Source organism: Mastigoproctus giganteus, chromosome 5 (assembly GCF_048544385.1).
Source record: "Mastigoproctus giganteus isolate SK-2022 chromosome 5, ASM4854438v1, whole genome shotgun sequence".
NCBI classification, from domain to species: domain Eukaryota; kingdom Metazoa; phylum Arthropoda; class Arachnida; order Uropygi; family Thelyphonidae; genus Mastigoproctus; species Mastigoproctus giganteus.
The window spans coordinates 7742990-7757939 of NC_143579.1; the positions used below are offsets into that span (position 1 = coordinate 7742990).

Sequence of the window (14950 nt, forward strand, 5' to 3'; positions counted from 1 at the left end):
AATAACTCTACCGACCTTGAAGTTTCTCGACTGCTCAGTTTAGCCCTTGATGAGTGGCAGCTCTCTTGGGAATACTCTTCCCTTGGCAGAATTACTTTCTCCTTCCTTCCTAAAGTCTTTGTAAAATCTAAGAATCTTTCCTGGCTTCAACCTGGACTTTTTTCCTCTTTTCTTCTTACGGGTCATGGCCTTAACTCCCGCCTTTTTAGGTTTGGACTGGTCCCCTCTCCTCTTGGTCATTGTGGAGCTGAGGAGACGGTGGAACATTTAGTCCTAAATTGCAACATATATTTAGATTTACGTTACCAGCTCATGTTAGACACTAATGTTTACACCCTAGATGATTTCCCAAAATTTTTGGAAACATCAGAATCCTTCTCAGCTTTTTGTAACTATGCTAACTCCGTGTTTAGAAGACGAAAGATGCTAAACACAGCTCATCCTGTTTAACTCAAAATTTTGGATTAAAAAAAAAAAAAAAAAAAAAAAAATATTATTGTTTAGAATTACAACTTCCTCTTTTTATGTAATTGTGATCTTAATTTTATTATGACTCTCGGAGTTAATAGCCTTGTTAAATCTCAAGTTTTCCTCATTGTGTGTTAAGATACTAGAATTGCAGTTCTAACAAAATCACTGAAGGTTATTAGATTGCTTGTTATTTAGTGTAACTGTTTAAAACTCTTACCAACTATTGTTGAGACAAGTTCTTCTGGGCTTCTCAGAAGTCTCGTCTTCTCACTGTAAATTTTTGGAAAATTTTGTAATTAGATGCTAAGTTAAGTTAAGTTATTTTCTTGGTGTCTCAGACACAATTAAATTTGTTTCTTGAGTTTTCCTTTCTCTGGCTGGCTGAGGTTGGGCTCCTCTTCCAGTCGGAGAAAACCTAACTTTCCTCTCTGTTCTTAGTTGTTAATTCATCCTACCGTTTTCTGCTCCTTTCTTAAGAGAATATCTCTCTTCTTTCTTTGTCCTACTTCTCCTTCCCATAACTTTCACGAGTTTACCACTGGTTGGAAACCCTCTTTGCGGTTACTAACCCCTGGAGCGCCTCCTCGTGGCAAGGTACGGGAGTCTGGACGCAGGTGGCTTCCCCCCCTGCCTCCAGGCTGCAAAGTCTCCAGGGCCGGCAAACAACACCCATCAGAACCTACACTAAAACATACACACATACATTTGCACACACTTGCTGGCTATAAATAAACTACAGAAGATACAGCGGTATATAGGGGAAACCCTGGAGGCCGCAATCATTACACGAATACCTTGTACCTTGTACACATTGTACAGAAATTACAAAATTAAAAATAAGCTACTATCAATTCAAAGAACACTGCTTCTGGCACTAAACAATGCCCCTCGTACAGTATCAAACAATGCCCTCCAAATCCTTGGAGGAGAACTGCCTTTAGATTTATTTATCTTATACCGTGGCATGATTTATAAACATAAGAAAGGACTGCAGGTATCTATTATGGGAATTACAACCGACCCAGTTGGTAACTTAAAGACAGAACGGAAAAGATTATGGAGTGAAATGGTTAGTATTTGGCAAAGTAGATGGAATGAGTCTGTGCACGGTGAAGTCACAAAGAAGTATATTGAAAATGTTGAGTTTGCTTCTACTCAACCTTCTGTTTCGTGGTTTGCACCAAGTATGTTTACGACGTATTTATTAACAGGCCATGGATCTCTGAGGGCCAATCTTTTCGACAGAGGTTTGGAACCGGATCCTTTTTGCACCTGTGGTCAAATGGAAGACTGGATCCATGTCTTACTGTTTTGTCCGCAATATACAGACCATCGAGTATTGCTACTTAATCAGGTTCCAGGTCTAGCTGAGGACAATGTGAAAATACTAGTTGAGAACAAAACAAACTTTGAGACTTTCCAGACCTTTGCAGAATCGGTCTTTAAGAAAAGACTTCAACTAAGAACTCAAATCCAAAATCGAATATAAATCTGACAGCTGAGAAGTTAATATAAATGTTCGTATCCCATTAAACATAAATAGGATGACTTGTAAGATATGTAAATTGAATTGTATTACTAGGATTTAGAGTTAAAATTCTATTATCTTTTGTACAAATGTAAATATTGGAGTTTTCCAAATTGGCTTGTATCTGCTGAGGCTTGGATTTTTTTTTTTTTTTTTTTTTTTTGCTGGTTTCCAGGTTTGGGCAACCTGGGGACGGGATTGCCTGGCACCCACCGGTATTGCACTATCTCCGGTGGGTGCGGGATTTGTGCCCAAGGCACTAAAGGCAATAGTAGACCCAGGCTTGGCTGCTTGTGCCTGGGGGCAGGCAGCGGCTGCATAGGTGTTGACTGCTCCCTCAAGCGATAAAAAGCTTTGCAGAGTTTCTGCACCAACACAGACGTGCAAGGTGGAGATGGGCTAAGGCCTAGGAGCCACCCTTGATACAGGTAAAACACACACACAAACACGTGTTCGTATACAATATAGTATATATATATTTATATATGTATAATGAGAATGCTAATGTATATAAAATTGTATATATATCTTCTCTGTCAGTTTTTGTATATAAACTGTAAAGAATTGTGTGTACAAAGAAATGGGAAAAAAAAAAAAAAAAAAAAAAGTACACATTGTAATCCCCAAATTCCAATTCTGAATTCCTTATATCTGTGTGACACCACATCTTTGATATCCCAATAATACCCATCTTTGATGTCTTGACCAGCACTTCAAATTCAACAAATTTATTTAATATACTCCTAGCATTGGTGTACATGCAAGTATACATGCACCTGTTCTTCCTCTTAGTTACCCTAACACACCCCTTTTATTTACTTGTTTCATGATGACTCCCAGCAGTTCCTGAAATCCTCAGCAACTTGTTCTCCAGCCTGCTGCTCATTCCAATAGAAGCAGCGCAAGAATCACTTTCACCTCTGCCTGCAGCTACTGTTAATCTATTAGTCTGTGAATCCCCCCCCAGGCTAATAGTTTTCCAACCCACTTAACATTGCAATGATAGCATCAGCAAATATTCTTGCTTCCTTTCTATTTAAGTGTATCCCATCCCTGTAGAAGCAATCTCTCCTGTTAACGAGCACAGACCACGCTGAGAAAAATTCTACTCCACAAGCCTTGCACAATCTCTCCAGATTCGAATTGTTTGCCAAGGCTCTCATCATATACTCCCTCCTATAGTGTATGGGCAGGATTGCAGACATTTTCAAATTTAACCCGAACTCACAACTTTTTTTTTTCAACACACACCTGTACTTTTTAAGTAAATCCACAGATCTCTTACACTTAATGCCATTAGTGTCAACTTGTACAACAATATCACCTTTTGTTCCCTTAAAAGAAGATATCTGCTCTACAACATCATAAACTTTAGCTCCTGGCAGACACCCTGGTCCTATTCTACCTATGTTTTTTGCATAATATATTTTCTGTTTCCCTGACAACTGTCACCAACAATAACTAGCTCCTGTGGGACCAGTGCATTCTGTCCTGAAGATGATATGATTATGTAATCACACTCAGAATTCATTGCATCAAATTAGATCAGCAGCTCAAATTTCTTATAAAATTAGAAAAAAAAATTAACTTCATTTTTAGACAGGTGTGCATATATAAGTTATAACACGTAGCAACCATGTGGTTAACACAAGCGAGCAGTTGCACACACATTCCTTAACTGTGGTTCGAATCCATCTTTGTTAAATATCGTTAATAATATTCTCGTCAACATGACTAGCTGTACACTCCTCTAACCTAGATGGTCAATGTCAGAGTATAAATAAAATTCTCCAGTCTTAGGAGTGATACCTTATCAAAATCAGTACCGAATCTTATCAGCTTCAGCACTGTTTCTGGCTGTCCAGACCCTTCCAGGGTCTCAAAGACTTTTAGCAACCAGATACAAAAAAGAAAATTTCATAATTCCAGTAATCCTGTATTCATTTGCCACTTCCCCACAACACTAAACATGTCTTGACACTATTCAGTTTGAGAAGTTCCCAAGAGGTGATGCTTGGATGTTGCTGTTTCCAAGTTCCCATCTGAACATGGCCCAGGCCCTGTTTCATCTTTCTCATTTCATCCTTCCATATTAACATGGACCTTTCTCACTAGTCATATATCAGTGAGATGTATAGTGAGGGAAATCAGGGGAATGTGTGTGTATATATATATATATATATATATATATATATATATATATATATATACTCAGATCATAAAAAAAAAGCATCTACGTTTTCAAAGAAATTTCACCTCTCTCTGGTACAAAAATTTTGACAGATCAATTGTCAATGTTGATATACCTTTATCCTCATATATATCTATTTATTCCATTCCTTCCCATCCATATTAAAATTCTAAAAGGAGAAATTTTACCATTAATTAAATTTTGGATTGTCAAACCTAAACCCCCCCCCCCCTTTCACGAAATCAAATTTTTGCTCAATACTCCACAAAATATGCCATGAAAAAGGATGGAAATCTGAAAATTTTGGTATATCTTTTAAAAGAGAAAGTAGGCTGATCCTGTCTGATCCATTTGTTACATTTATAAAAGTTGATCAGATTATTCAAAAATACCGATTGCTATATATCCGCGAAATATAAATGAACGAGCTTAACTGAAACCTTGCAACACTATCTTACTCCAATGGAATATTCTGGACACTGCTCTAACTTACCAACAGTGACCGGCAACCCATTTAACTGTTGTACACCATCCACAGCATGCCCAGTAACCATCAGAGAAATTGAACGAATACATCCCTTTTTAATGCATTCAACTATTCCAATGTTTCGCCTTTCACAATAACCAAAATCATCAGCATTTATTATTAAAGCTCTCATGGCCAACTGATCACAAAAGTCAATTTATCTAATCTCAAAGGTAACTATCGTTCATACACATGGCGCTCGCCCAATTCCCACGATAAATATTACTTCTTGTTTATCAAGCAACACGTGCTAATAGTTACCGAAATCTGCTTTTAAAGTTCAAAAATATCACATTTCGGTAAAGTTACAAAGCATAATTCTATTTAGAGATATGAGAAAAATTACATTAAAAAAACATAAAATAAAAGCTTTGCTAGAAGTATTTAGAAATGTTTAGTGAAACCAAGAACTAAACTTGGTAATGTGAAATGGCATAAGGGCGGGTTAAATCCTTCCCGAAATTTGTTAAATATATTTCTCGATTCCATTCTTTTTGGTTTTCGAGGGGGGGGGGGCAAGAATGTTAAAAGGACTGTATTTCTTCAGTACTGAATTAAATGCTCTCTTCCAAAAATTTGTAATTTTTGTTAAACGAAATGTTATTCTCCTTTCGAATACAACCTATCCCTAAAATAAACGAATAAAGCAAGCGCCCCTTTGGTGGTTTGCTTTATTCGTTTTGCTTTGTACTGTCTCGAATTCTAAAAATAATCATTGAAATGTATATTTGTCGCTAAGACAAATCCGTTTCAATGAATATCATCTTTACCATGAGAAACAGGCAAAAAGAGCTCTATGTACATAAATATCAAGTACTGTACAGCGTGGGCCCCACTATTCCCACAACGGGCAAAAAAGCCCAGGATTTAAAAATATATTCCACATTAACTATTCGTCCACTTTTCCGATTTTTATAAACGATATAAGAAGTTTCTGAATCACTACCGAATAATATATTCCCTCTCCCAAATAATATATATTCTTCGGTTTCTTTTTTAGTTTTTTTTGGTTAACACACTGGTGTCCCTCTATCCGGAACGCTCCAAGTTTTCGTCTTTCCTGGCTAAGATACGTGATCACAGAGTAGTATCTATTGATATGGGAGGGCATTCCTTCTTGTAATAACTTTGTACTGTACTGTCTCGAAATAGAGATTTAGTACACAGTAAATCTCCAGAGTGCGCCCTACTGTTACTGTTCGATATACGTATTGGAATATTACGAAAATACTTGACTAAAATCAACTGTTTTATTAACGAAGGTTCTGGTTAGTAAAATTTTCCTTCTCGATCCCAGCACTGTGCATTGGACTCGAATATGAGTTTGGTGCGCATTATGGCATCTAACTCTACATCCCAAATCCAGTCTTTTGATCAAAGAATCCTATGGACATTCAACTCACTTTGTAATGATGAAATATTGCAGAAAACAAAATCACCCAGCAACAAAACCAAGAATGATGAAATTCCGAAAGTGTAAAAGACGCCATCTGGAGCGCTGAAAATGCCTGACAATTTTCATATAAAGACATTTTAATTCACAGATAGCATACTTGTAAATGTAATACTGTATGTACTTATAGTTATTACGAACACATTATTTTTATATGGTGAGAAACGAACTCTGATTTAGAAGGGTTCAAAGTATTAGAAAATATGAAATTTGTGCTCAGCAGGTGAACTGTTTGTTTCTTGACATGACAAACATGGTTTGTCATGTCAAGAAACAAACTTGTTGGTTGGAGAGGAGATGGTAAAGCTAGCAATTATACATCAGATTTCTTCAGCTGACATACACAAAAATAAGCAATGTTTTTATAATAATCAATGCAATTCACGAAAATTACAGTCATGATGTGAATTCTAGTATATCTGTAAAAAAAAAAAAAAAATATATATATATAGTTATTATAATTAACGCAATAAGTACTACACAGTAGCTGAACGTGTATATGAACACCTCAATATACAGCTAACAGTAAACCATTACCGCCAAAAATAACTTATAAGGACTACTAAAGCTGATGCTGGCTCACAAGGCTGAACCCTGCAATAATACATATAATTATTATTAATAAAATATAAAAGGTATATAATACATTACAATGGTGATTATGTAGTTAACTATTGGTGTAGAGGTACATTGAAAGGAATTTTTATATATGTTTGTTTCGAATGTATCTGGCGGGCTAATTGTCATCTTGCCTGTTTGCCACTAAATTATATCATAATCAAATTTAAGTTTTGGACACAGTTAAACAGGCACATAGCAAACAGAAACAGATAGCTCCGTTAATTATTGGTGGGATATATTGAGAGGGTTAGACCTTGAAAAGGCCACTGAAAGACTGAAGGGTTTGAAAGTCATAACTTGTTCATTTTCAGCCTTTTTTATTTTCTCTTTTTACAGGTTATAGAGGATCCCTTGGAGATTAAAATGGCTACGTATGATGTCCAGCAACGAGTAAAACTCATTGGGTTTTTCTATTCCAGTGAAAGATCAATTATTAAAACTCAGAGAAAATACCGGCAACATTTGAAAGTAAGAGTATCTCCTAGCGATAAAATGATTCGGTTTGAAAGAACTGGATCAGTCGGCGCTCTTCCGGGAAGAGATCCTAAGCGCATTGACACAGCGGTGGAAGCTGTACGGCAGAGTGTCCTTGAGGATCCATCTGCCTTTACCTGTCGTCGCTCTGCTCAACTAGGCATCGCCAGAACATCGCTTCAGAAGATTCTGAAACTGGATTTAAAAATGTTTCCATACAAGATCCAAATGGTCCAAGCTTTACTACCCCAAGATAATAAGCAGCGCCTGCAGTACGCCATTCGATTTCAACACCTAGCCAGAGATAACAACAACTTTTTGAACAACTTGATAATGAGTGATGAGGCCCATTTTCATTTTAACGGGTACATTAACAAACAAAACTGCAGATTTTGGGGTATTGAGAATGCTAAGGAATTACATCAGCATTAATTACATCCCCAAAAATGCACTGTTTCATGCGGTGTTATGAAATATTCCCCTATTTCTTTGAAAATGAGGAAGGTCAGCCAAAAAGAGTCAACGGGGCCCCCTGTATAGGACAATGTTTGAATTTTTTTTTTTACGCCCAGCGGTCGAAGATAATCAGGAGGTATGGATCCATCCAGCAAGATGGAGCTAATGCGTACACTGTCAGGGCGACGATGGACCTCCTGCGAGAAATTTTCGGTGAACAAATAATTTCAAAAAATGCTAAATTTGTTTTGCCTCCGCGTTCACCTGATTTGACAGCTCGAGACTTCTTTTTGTGGGGCTACTAATTCAAGTTAAGGAGAACATTCGAGCTGAAATCCGACGTTTACGACTTGAAACCTTGCGTACGGTCATGGAAAATGCCGAGGAAAGAGCTTGTATTTGTGAGCAGGAAAATGGTGGTCATTTGAGGGATGTTGTTTTTCACACATAATACTAAAAAAAATCCATTAACTATATTTTCAAAAAAAAATAATAATAAATCATGTGTTTGTAAAAGTTATTTTTGTTTTATATCATTCAGTTTTTCAGTGGCCACCCTATACAAAGAAATAATCACCTCATTATACCTGCTATCAGCAATAATGAGGTAAAATTTTTTTCTACCTCATTATTCCTGCTTATTGCAAGGGGTAGAATTTTTTTCAGCCTGGACTGTACTTGTTAACAGGAGAGATTGCTTCTACAGGGATGGGATACACTTAAATAGAAAGGGTGCAAGAATATTTGCTGATGCTATCGAGGCAGTGTTAGGTGGGTCGGAAAACTGCTAGCTTGGGGGGAGACAAAGACCAATGGATTGACAGTAGCCACTGGCAGAGGTGAAAGAGATTCTTGCACTGCTTCTATTAGAATAAGCAGAAGCCTGAAAAACAAGATGCATGATATTTCAGAGACTGTTGGGAGCCATTGCGGTACAAGTAAACACATGGGTTGTGTTAGGGTAGCTAAGAATAGAAACAGGTGCAGGTATACTTGCGTGTACACCAATGGTAGGAGTTTAGTAAACAAATTTGATGAATTTGAAGTATTGCTCAAAACATCAAAGGCAGATATTGTTGGGATATCAGAGACGTGGTGTCACACAGATATAAGAGATGCAGAACTAGAATTTTGGGAGTACAACGTCTACAGAAAGGATAGCCAGGATAGGAAGGGGGGGGTTCTGATATTCGTTAAGAAACACATAAGAACCAAGGAAGTGAAGCCAGTCGACATCGATGGACAGTGCAGTGTTGAGTCAGTTTGGTGTGACATAAGCATTGGGAGATCAAAATTGAGAGTAGGAGTGTGCTATAGGCCTAATGACTCTGATGAGTATAATAAGAAACTGTACAGGGAAATAGAGTGGGCCAGTAAATCAGAGAGTCTTATAATGGGAGATTTTAATTTCCCAGATATTGACTGGAATTTAGGGGCTGGTCACTCACACACTAGCAGGGCTTTTGTGGATTTATTGGATGATTGTTTTCTACATCAGCATGTTCGGGAGGCAACTAGAGGGAGAAATACTCTTGATTTGATTATCAGCAGTGATTCTTCATGCATTAAGAATCTGCAGATAAATGAACCACTAGGTGGCAGTGATCACAGTGTGCTGAAGTGGGATTTACTCAAAGAGGTAACTACCATTAGGGGTAAAGGGAAGGGTTATTGCTTCCGTAAAGGCGACTACGATGGACTGAGACAGTATTTAAATTCTATACAGTGGGACCAACTGATGATGTTACCAACAGCAAATTCAAAATGGGAACCATTCAAAGAACTTATCTTGGAAGCTACTAGGCTTTACATACCAACTAAGAAATATTGTTCAAGGTCAAAATGGATGTCAGATGAACTAATGAGGCATATGGCAGAGAAGAAAAATGCATGGGATACTTACAAATTAACACATGACATAGAAGCCTATGATAAATACAAGTTGATATGCAACCAAGTTACAAAGGAGGTTAGGCAGGCGAAGGCAGATTACGAGAAATCTTTGGCAAGGGATGCAAAGAAAAACAGCAAAGAGTTCTTTACTTATGTAAACTCTAGAAGGAAGGGGATGAATCAGATTGGTCCAGTTGATATTGATGGGTCAACTGTTGATGATCCTGCTCAGGTAGCTAACAAACTAAATGAATATTTTGCATCGACATTCACACATGAGGAGTTATTCAGCGAGGGGAAAGCCAGAGGTGTATTCAACTCTAACAGTAAGCTACAGAATCTTGAAATAACTGGGAGTAAAGTGGAGGAGAAATTGTTCAAGATAAACACAAGAAAGGCACCCGGGGTGGATGGGATCTATCCAGTTATATTAAAAGAAGCAGCAAAGGAAGTAAGCAAACCCTTAGCCATAATTATGAGAGCTTCTTGGATTCAGGGGAGGTACCCATAGACTGGAAATGTGCAAATGTGACCTCAATTCACAAAGGAGGATCAAAGGCTGACAAAAGTAATTATAGACCTGTGAGCTTAACTTCTGTTCCAGGAAAATTAATGGAGGCACTGGTTAAAGAAGCACTGCAGGATCATTTAGACAAGACTTCAGTTATAGTAGTAGTAGTAGTAGTCGTAGTGCCATGTGATGCAAGAAAGCAAATGTATGAGCTTATGCAGCATCAGCCAAAATAGCTCGGACACAGGATGGTTTTGTTAAGGGGAAGTCTTGCCTAACCAATTTGATTGGATACTATGATGCAGTTACAAAAGAACTGGATGCAGGGAATAGCTTTGATATTATATACTTGGATCTTAGAAAGGCTTCGATTCTGTTGCACATGGAAGACTGATACACAAATTGGAGCAATGTGACATTGGAGGCAAATTGCTGCTATGGATAAAGGGGTGGTGGAGGGGGAGAAGACAGAGAGTGGTAGTCAATGGACACTGCTCATCGTGGACTAATGTTATTAGTGGAGTCCCTCAGGGCTCAGTGTTGGGTCCATTATTGTTTTCTGTATTTATAAATGATATTGATGATGGTATATCAAGCTTAGTGTCCAAGTTTGCAGACGATACAAAGGTTGGCAGGGTTGTCAAGGACACTACTGACACTATGCTGCTGCAACAGCATCTGGAAGGGTTGAGCAGATGGGCTGAGAGGTGGCAAATGAAGTTTAACATTGACAAATGTAAAGTACTACACATGGGAAACAGCAACCCCAGAGCAACGTATCAACACTGTGGTACTACACTGACAGTGGTAGAGAATGAAAGGGACTTGGGGGTGGTTGTGCAGGCAGATATGAAGTTCTCTGAGCAGTGCAGACGGGTGCAAGAGTAGCTCATGGAGTATTGTCGATGATATACAGGACGTTTTCCAGCAGGGATGAGGAGGTGATTATTCCCTTGTATAAGGCAATGGTTAGGCCACACCTAGAGTACTGTATACAGATCTGGAGGCCTCATTTCAAGAAGGATGTAGAACTGCTGGAACGAGTACAGAGAAGGGTAAGGAGATTAGTGAATGGAACAAAGGGGTGCTCTTACGAAGAAAGGCTTAAGTTTTGCAAATTACAGTGTCTGGAGACTAGGCACCAGCAAGGTGATCTGATAGAGGTGTATAAAGCCTTGAATGGTTTGAGCATGCTCAATGCTGATGGGATTCTTCCTCTAGCTCAGAATAATCACCTGAGAGGGCATAAATTCAAATTGAGGAAAGACAGGTGTAGGATAGACGTGCGGAAATTTGCCTTTAGCCAGCGGGTGGTTGGTTGGTGGAACAGACTTCCATCCCTTATAGTGGAGGTTGATAGCCTAAATAAGTTTAAGGCTCAGCTGGAGAGGTATTTTGAACGAACAGAGGGGTGAAGTGGAAGTGGGTTTTTTTTTTTTTTTCTTTTTTGGCTGATGCTGCATTAGCTTGCTTTCTTGCATTAAATGCCTCTACTAATGCTAATGCTAATGCTGATGAGTGAACAGGAAATTTTCGTTATATAACATTGACAAAATCCCATGGGCTCTCCCGGCAGCATCCCACTGATCAGAGAATTCTGTCTCTGAGTGAACAGGTCTTTTTCACTCTTTACTATTCTCAGTGTTAGACTATGTGTATTTTAGTGCAATTGCATCATTTATACACAGGTATTAAGGGTAAGTTGCTACAATGGATAAAAGGATGGTTAAGTGGGAGAAGACAGAGGGTGGTAATCAATGGGTGCTGCTCTTCGTGGACTAATGTTATTAGTGGAGTCCCACAGGGTTCGGTGTTGGGTCCACTGTTGTTTTGTGTATTTATCAATGATATTGATGAAGGTATATCAGGCTTAATGTCGAAGTTTGCAGATGACACAAAGGTTGGCAGGGTTGTTAATGACAGTAATGGCAGTGTGCTACTGCAACAGGATCTAGATAATTTGGGCAGATGGGCTAAGAAGTGGCAACTGAAGTTCAACCTTGACAAATGCAAAGTACTGCATATGGGTAGAAGTAACCCCAGAGAAACGTACCAACTGTGTGGTACTACACTTAAGGTGGTAGAAAATGAAAAAGACCTGGGAGTAATTGTGCAGTCAGATATGAAGTTTTCTGACAGTGCAGACAGGCTGCTAGGGCGGGTCATGGGGTTTTGTCAATGATATATAGGAATTTTGCTAGCAGGGAAAAGGAGGTGATTGTCCCTCTGTATAAGGCAATGGTCAGGCCACGCCTTGAGTACTGCGTACAGGTCTGGAGGCCTCATTTTAGGAAGGATGTAGATTTGCTTGAGCGTGTACAGAGAAGAGCAACACGGTTGGTGAGGGGAATGAAGGGATTCTCTTACCAAGAGAGGCTTAAGTTCTGCAAATTGCAGTGGCTGGAGACTAGGCACCTGCGCGGTGATCTGATTGAGGTCTATAAGGCCTTGAATGGGTTGAGCACGCTGAATTCTGATGGGATCCTTCCACTTGTTCAGATTACCAACCTACGGGGACATAAGTTCAAATTAAGAAAGGACAGATGTAGAATAGATGTGCGGAAATTTGCCTTTAGCCAGCGGGTGGTTAATTGCTGGAACAAACTTCCATCTGTCGTTGTAGAAGTTGATAGGTTAAATAAATTTAAGGAGGAACTGGACAGGCATTTGGAGGGAATGGTGTGATTTTTTTTTTTTTTTTTTTTATTTTTTTTTTTTTTTTTTTGGCTGATGCTGCATAAGCTCCTACACTTGCTTTCTTGCATCATGTGCCACTACTACTACTACTGGGGGTTTCAGGGACGGATGGCAGTCATCCTTGAACAGTTGGGTATATGGGATGTGTTAGGGTAACAAGGAATAGGCATAGGAGCATGTATGCTTGCATGTATGCCAATGCTAGAAGTATAGTAAATAAATTTGATGAATTTGTAGTGTTGGTCAAGACATCAAAGGCGGATATTATTGGGATAGCAGAGACGTGGTGTCACAAAGATATAAGGAATGCAGAACTGGAATTTGGGGAGTACAATGTGTACAGAAAGGATAGACAGGACAGAAAGGGAGGAGGTGTTATGCTGTTAATTAAGAAAAACATAAAATCAAAAGAAGTGCATCCAGTTGATATAGATGGACAGTGCACTGTTGAGTCAGTTTGGTGTGACATAAGCACTGCGAAAGCAAAAATAAGAGTAGGAGTGTGTTATAGGCCTAATGACTCGAATGAGTACAATGAACAATTGTACAGAGAAATAGAGTGGGTCAGTAAATCAGAATGTCTTATAATGGGGGATTTTAACTTCCCAGATATTGACTGGAACTTGTGGATTGGTCACTCACACACTAGTCAGACTTTTGTGGATTTATTGGATGATTGTTTTCTGCAGCAGCATGTTCGAGAGGCAACCAGAGAAAGTAATACTCTTGATCTGGTTATCAGCAGTGATCATTCGTGTATTAAGAATTTGCAGACAAAGGAACCACTAGGTGGCAGTGATCACAGTGTGCTGAAGTGGGATTTACTCAAAGAGGTAACTACCGTCAGGGGTAAAGGAAAGGGTTTTTGCTTCCGTAAAGGGGAGTACAGTGGTCTCAGACAGTTTTTAAATTCTGTACAGTGGGATCAACTGACGATGTTACAAACAGTAAATTCTAAGTGGGAAGTATTCAAGGAATTAATCGTGGAAGCTACTAGACTTTTCATACCGATGAAGAAATATTGTCCAAGGTTTAGGCCTAAATGGTTATCAAATGAACTAATGAGACTCGTGTCAGAGAAGAAAAATGCATGGGATGCATATAAATTATCAGGCGACGCAGAAGCCTGTAGCAGATATAAGCTAGTCTGTAATCAGGTCACAAAGGAGGTTCGGCAGGCAAAGGCGGATTATGAGAAATCTTTGGCAAAAGATGCTAAGAAAAACAGCAAGGATTTCTTTACTTATATAAACTCTAAAAGGAAGGGGATGAATATGATTGGTCCACTTGACATCGATGGTTCGACTGTTGATGATCCTGCTCAGATAGCAAACAAACTGAATGAGTATTTTGCATCTACATTCACACGTGAGGAATTATTACAGTTTGAAAATGGAAGAAGGTTATCAAATTGTAGCAGTGTGCTTAATGATTTTGTAATAACTGAGAGCAAAGTGGAGGAGAAATTGTTGAAGTTAAACATAAGAAAGGCACCTGGGGTGGATGGGATCTATCCAGTTATATTAAAGGAGGCGGCAAAGCAACTAAGCAAACCCTTAGCCATAATTATGAGAGCATCCTTGGATTCAGGGGAGGTTCCCACGGTCTGGAGATGTGCAAATGTATCCCCAATTCACAAAGGAGGTTCGAAGGGTGACACGAGTAATTACAGACCAGTTAGTTTAACTTCTGTTCCGGGTAAAATAATGGAGTCACTGGTTAAAGATGCATTGCAGGATCATCTAGACAAGACTGCAGCAATAATTCAGACACAGCATGGGTTTGTTAAGGGAAAGTCTTGTCTGACAAATTTGATTGGTTATTATGATGTGGTCACAAAGGAACTGGATGCAAAAAATAATTTTGATATCATATACTTGGATTTCAGGAAAGCTTTTGACACTGTTGCGCATGGAAGACTACTGTACAAATTGGAGCAGAATGGTATTAAGGGTAAGTTGCTACAATGGATAAAAGGATGGTTAAGTGGGAGAAGACAGAGGGTGGTAATCAATGGGTGCTGCTCTTCGTGGACTAATGTTATTAGTGGAGTCCCACAGGGTTCGTTGTTGGGTCCACTGTTGTTTTGTATATTTATCAATGATATTGATGAAGGTATATCAGGCTTA

The 14950-nt window shown here is 38.8% G+C and overlaps 1 protein-coding gene across 1 annotated transcript in view; it reads right to left on the reverse strand.

The window, feature by feature from the left end:
- LOC150085150 (carbohydrate deacetylase-like) overlaps positions 1-4898 on the reverse strand; it is a 66412-nt gene extending 61514 nt beyond the window's left edge. Inside the window, exon 1 of the mRNA XM_090373049.1 lies at positions 4684-4898. Within this exon, the coding sequence (XP_090229175.1) occupies positions 4684-4849 (166 nt within the window). The 5' untranslated portion in view covers positions 4850-4898. The remainder of the gene's footprint in view (positions 1-4683) is intronic.
- Between the last annotated feature and the right edge of the window lie 10052 nt (positions 4899-14950).